Source organism: Mytilus californianus, unplaced genomic scaffold (genome assembly GCF_021869535.1).
Source record: "Mytilus californianus isolate M0D057914Y unplaced genomic scaffold, xbMytCali1.0.p SCAF_11, whole genome shotgun sequence".
Taxonomy (NCBI): Eukaryota; Metazoa; Mollusca; class Bivalvia; order Mytilida; family Mytilidae; genus Mytilus; species Mytilus californianus.
In genome coordinates, this window is record NW_026262593.1 from 42,301,322 (window position 1) to 42,306,792 (window position 5,471).

Sequence of the window (5,471 nt, forward strand, 5' to 3'; positions counted from 1 at the left end):
AGGGGGTCAATATTCTTTGACACTTCAATACCTTTGATTTTTTACTAAACTCATTGTAAAAATTGTGGAAAGTCTTTAAAGCAGAAGGATAAACAAGGAAAAATATATCAAAATTGATCTTGATATTGAAAGTTTATGTTTCTGTAGTCTTAAATTAAATTTTTAAGTATTTTCTTTTAAAGTCATACATTACAGCCAGTTTAAATTGAGCTGTGAATTTTGCAATACAAGTCGCACTATGCTTAGATAGGATTTTTTTTTACCATAAATTGACCAAGGATTAAGAGTAAAGAAAAATAAAAGACTTCTGATAAACTTGTTTGTCTCTTTAGGTGTCAGACCACCAATTCACTCCCTCCAATTTAGAACCTATGTAAAAGTAGCCCTACTCTGACACAAAATAGTGCTTTTGATGTCATTGTTTACTTAAACTAACCAACAAATTTGCAGAAATGAAACTTTTGGTGAAAGAGAAATATATTTAGACCATTTTGAGTAAAATTTACTTGTCTATGAGTTTGCATTAAAAATTGAGGATCAATGCGCTCCATAGTATACTAATTTTAGATTTCCAGAAAACCAGGGGTTATTTTTAGTAGTACTTATTTTGTGATGGGCATTTTTTTCTTAAAAGACTTTAAACATGGGTTGCAAATTGGCATGTATAAAGGTGATACATGTACAATTAAGAATATACCTGGTTTCTATGAAGTTAAACTTAAGGTAAAATATTTAGAAAGCTGTGAAAATTGCAAAATTTGGTTGAATAGATAGGGATTTTGAATTGGTGGTCTGACACCTTTAAAAGCTTCTTTTTTTCGGTGGAAGATTGTGTTATTAAAGCCAATTAATGAGGGTATGCACACATAAACAGATTCGAAGTAGCTTTTAACTTTTTAAATACCTTCGAACCTTATGTTTGGTCACGAAACGAATTTCAAAGAATTCTTGTTCCCATCTAAAAAAAAAAAAGGCTCGCGTGTTGAATTTTTATCGCACCGTAAAATACCTGTGATATTAGCCCCTGGACGTTACGCGACAATTGCCAATGTTAATATCTACGCATACCTTTATTCTACACTAGAATTGTAAATAATTAATATGTAAAGATGAATGGGGGAGGTTGTATATCATAAGTAAACTATGCAAAAATTAGTTTGACCAAAGCTACATGTTTATGTGCCTAGTCCACAACCAGAAAGTCTAATGTTTTTTTATTGATTGAATATCTTTGAAAGTCTCTGTTCAAACTATTCACAATTTTGTTTTTCTCAATCGGATCGAATTAGAGATTGTCATTTTCAAAAACACCTGCCTTTTGTTGAAAACTGTACGTTGAACTCTTAATAGATGTCTTTAAGTTATTTGCGTGTCATGTCTGACGTGTACGCCACATTTTTTTGATACATATTCATGCAAAAGTAGGTATAGGTCGGTAGTATATATCTTGCACCACTACTTATACCCGGTCTGGGTTCCTGACACTATATTCTCAATACCGTAAGCGGACTTCTGGTTTGAATATAGTTGTAAACGAAGTGAAGCTTGTGAAATCGAAAATATTTTACAAGAATTTCGGATTACACCTATACCTATACCTGATGATTGATTTGTCCGAAAATAGAAACTGTAAAAGGAAGACAAACACCAACATATCTTACGTATCTTTCTAATGATCGACTGATTGATTTGTTTAAAAAACATTCGTAGCGTCCATTTGATCATTATCATTATGGCGTTAAAGATCTAATAAATGTCATTTTTTTTAATCTTGATAAGTCTTTATCGCAGAAAACTTCAATCAGAAACGCTATATTTCTATCTATTTTTACTATTAACGGAAAGTTGTATATAGCGTTTTCAATTTTAGACTCAATAAAGGTTTTTATAATTATATACTTGAACGACTTTGATGAAGGTCGATTACAACTTCCAATAAGGTGCGTGTTTAACGGCAACATCTCGTGTACAAGTAATGCATGAAAAGTAGGTCAGGTACATTTGCTAATTGCTCTATTATGTATTTCATGTCAAATGTTTAAAAAGATTCCATACCTTTTACTTTTTCACTGCTGTTTTTCAAATGATTTGATTTTAGAGTTCTTATACGATATTCTCCACAAAAGCACGATTGTTTAATTGTTAAAACTTGCTGTACTTGTTTATGCATTAATTACATAATATGCTACTGCAAGATATGATGTACACAGTACAATAAAATTCAGACGATAGATTGATGTGCCAACTCGAAACAAAATATACAATATTCCCTCCTTATCTTAGTCATGAAGATGTTATTCTTAAATATTTTCCGAATTCTTTATTGTTTTCATCATCACCATCATCATCCGCGTGTATGTATATATTATGGATGTGTAAATATACAGCCACGTCCGGTTTGATAGCAGATTCAAATCCGATCGATGGTTGATCATTTGTTAAAGTGTCATGCTCTCTTCGTGTTCAATAAAACTTGAAATAAGTCTTTGATGGACCGCATGTGGCTTGTTGCAAAACAGAAAAACATATTTTCTTTTCAGTGTAGTGACAGTACAATTTCCCCAACAATCCACCATTATTTGTTAATTTGATTTCTTTATGGATTTTTTTTTATCGTACTGAATATTCATGAAATACTTGTCAAATGCCAGTAAGCAATCAACAATCAAGCAATATATATTGTTAATTGACAACAACCTATGACAAAACAGAGAAACTAATATCAAACTAGATCGTATATATTTTTTATAATTACAAGAAATTTAAACGTTGCAACACAATTTATAGAAATTTAAAAAGAAATGTGTCTTAAAAATTGACATAATTGCAGACAAGATTTCTTACGGTTGTAATAAAATGGTGAAAGAAACTAATTTTATATAAAAGCTATTCTCTGATGACGCATTACATCAAAGAAATGCTTTATTAATTTCACAAGAATAATCTACTGTGGCTTCACAAAGTACTATTTATATAGATAATACAATTCTGCTCTATTTGGTTTTCTCGTTCTGGGCCTTGAAAGGAAAATTAAGTTTGATCTTGTTTCAATATCAGACTAATTGTGAAGCATTGATTAACTTACTTTGTTAAAAAAAATGTGTGTGAGAGAGAGAGAGAGAGAGAGAGAGAGAGATAAATGTTCAAGGAGAAAATGAGAGACTGTGTTCACAGAGAGAGAGAAGATGATGTCGTTCCGAAACAACATTGAAGTGCAACACCGATATGCATCTTTCTTGTAATACGTCGAATATTGTGAAAAAATAAAAAAATAAAATAAAATTGTCAAATTACAGAGACAATGAATGACCCTAAAGAGAAAATATAGCAAGTAATGTTAATGAAACAATGATGTATTCAGAGTAATCGAAATAAACATGATCCTTACGTAATATAATTCATGAAAGCATTAACACACATTCTGTATCATCAAATGTATGTAAACAGAAACAAAAGTACACAAAGTATCATTTGTTCCTACCTCTCATTACACATTCCTTTATATTGAAGTGCAAGGGAAACATTAGGAGACAAAGCGTTAATAACATAAGTCAAACAATAAAAATCTTGCCTCTTTTTTGCATGTTATACGTATTAAAGACCAATCAGTACAATGCTAATGGGTTGTGCAAAGAAACAAAAAATGTGTTTGTAATACACTTCAATTTCTAAAATCACTGTATGTATGTAGAGCATGCAGTATTATTCTGAAGTATGTCATTTATCAACTGATTAAGTAAATGTTTGATTGTTTTTTTTTCCAGGCTAAATAGATGTAAAAAGTGATGAATTTCACGGAAACAGAGGAAGACATAATTTCTCGTATGACAAATGAAGCTATTCTACAGAGAATTCCTTGCATTATTTACATTGGAGTCCTAAGTTTTATTGGAATTATTGGTAACATTCACGTGTTGATACTATTCTCTCGCGCTGACAGGAAACCTTCCACGTATACTGTATTTGTTATAGCTCTGTCAATCGTGGATTTGGTTGCATGTGTAGTGCACATGCCAATGGAAATATTAGATTTGACAAAACCGTATACATTTTATAACGAAGTTGGTTGCAGATTGTTCAGATTTAATAATGCGTTTCTCTTGATGTCATCGATATCTATACTTGTTTGTATTGCTTTAGAAAGGTACCGACGAGTTTGTAACCCTATGAAAACCCAAATGACCGTATTGACATCAAAAAGGCTTTGTGTCTTAGCCATGTGCTTGTCTCTTATTATTACACTTCCAATGTTTTTTCTTAATGGACACCACGTTGTCAGTCTAGAAGGAAATGGCGCCAACGCCACTGGATATATGTGTTTCATTAACGATGACTTTCATGGAACCTTGTTTTTATATTCATACTTAGGATTTATGATCATCGTGTTCATTATATGTTCGACAATTTTAATTTGTGCAAATTTTTCAATATCAAAAGTTGTATTTAGTCGTCACGCAAATATTAGAGAAAGCCGGAAGTTGTCCGAAGACATGCGTCAAAATATTTCTACTATAGCGAGGCTAGACTCTGTTCAGTCAAACATTTCAAACAGTAGTAAACATGTGGAGTTGTACCGAAATTTATCAGCAGGAACAATGAAAACTTTGAGATTATCAACTTTAAAAACAACTCGGTCGCTTATCGTTATAACAGGAATTTTCATAATAGTTTTTGCTCCATATTTAGTGCTGAGCTGTGTCATAAGTTTGGACATAGAGTTTAAATCAGGACTAAGTTACTTAGAATTAACTGTGTATCAGATTGGAATAAGACTTCTTCTTATCAATAACGTTTCAAATCCATTTGTATATGGGTTCACAGATGACCGCTTCAAAAACGGAATCCAATCATTTTATTGTCGTCGAAAACAAAACAAATAAAAATTAAAAATTAAAAGTTATTATTAAGGATGTTTATATATGGTTTCAGCTACTGAAAGCAAGTTAAACAAAGTTTCAACCAAAGGCAAAGATAGTTATTATTGAAGTGTTTGAAACAGAATCGAGAAAAGAAAAACTCGTGTTGGCACACATTGAAAAAAATGATTAAAACAGAAGGTATATACTGTATGAAGACCCATTGGTGGCATTCGGCTCTTTGGTCGGGTTGTTGTCTCTTTGACATATTCCCCATTTCCATTCTCAATTTTATTATAACATATTAGTATATACACCGAGAAAAGCAATAAATCCGAAATAATCATTCAAACCCAGCGGTCGGCATTTCAAGAGACATTTTCAAAAAAACATCTCAACCATGTTATTACTTAAATTCACAATATCACAAATCCATATGTGTAATCTGAGGTTCTAGAAATATTGTGGCTTATATTTTTTTTTAACATGACCAAATTATAAAGCCCAAAGATAGCTCAAATCTGCAATTTTAGAGTATTTAACCTAAAAAGTATAAGATAGACATCCGCCTTAATATTCAAATTCGAGTAGGGTTTTAAAACTTTATATTGTGAT

General features: G+C 31.5%; 1 protein-coding gene across 1 annotated transcript; it reads left to right on the forward strand.

Annotated features, from left to right (window-relative positions):
• The first annotated feature begins 3,724 nt into the window (after window positions 1–3,724).
• On the forward strand, window positions 3,725–4,880 carry LOC127720916 (thyrotropin-releasing hormone receptor-like). The gene has a single exon (XM_052227653.1). It carries the CDS (start codon window positions 3,786–3,788, stop codon window positions 4,878–4,880), a length of 1,095 nt encoding a protein of 364 aa, XP_052083613.1. The 5' UTR covers window positions 3,725–3,785.
• Window positions 4,881–5,471: the final 591 nt, after the last annotated feature.

Coding starts and splice junctions, on each gene's coding strand:
- LOC127720916 (XM_052227653.1), top strand. CDS start 3,786: ATGAATTTCACGGAAACAGAGGAAGACATAATTTCTCGTATGACAAAT.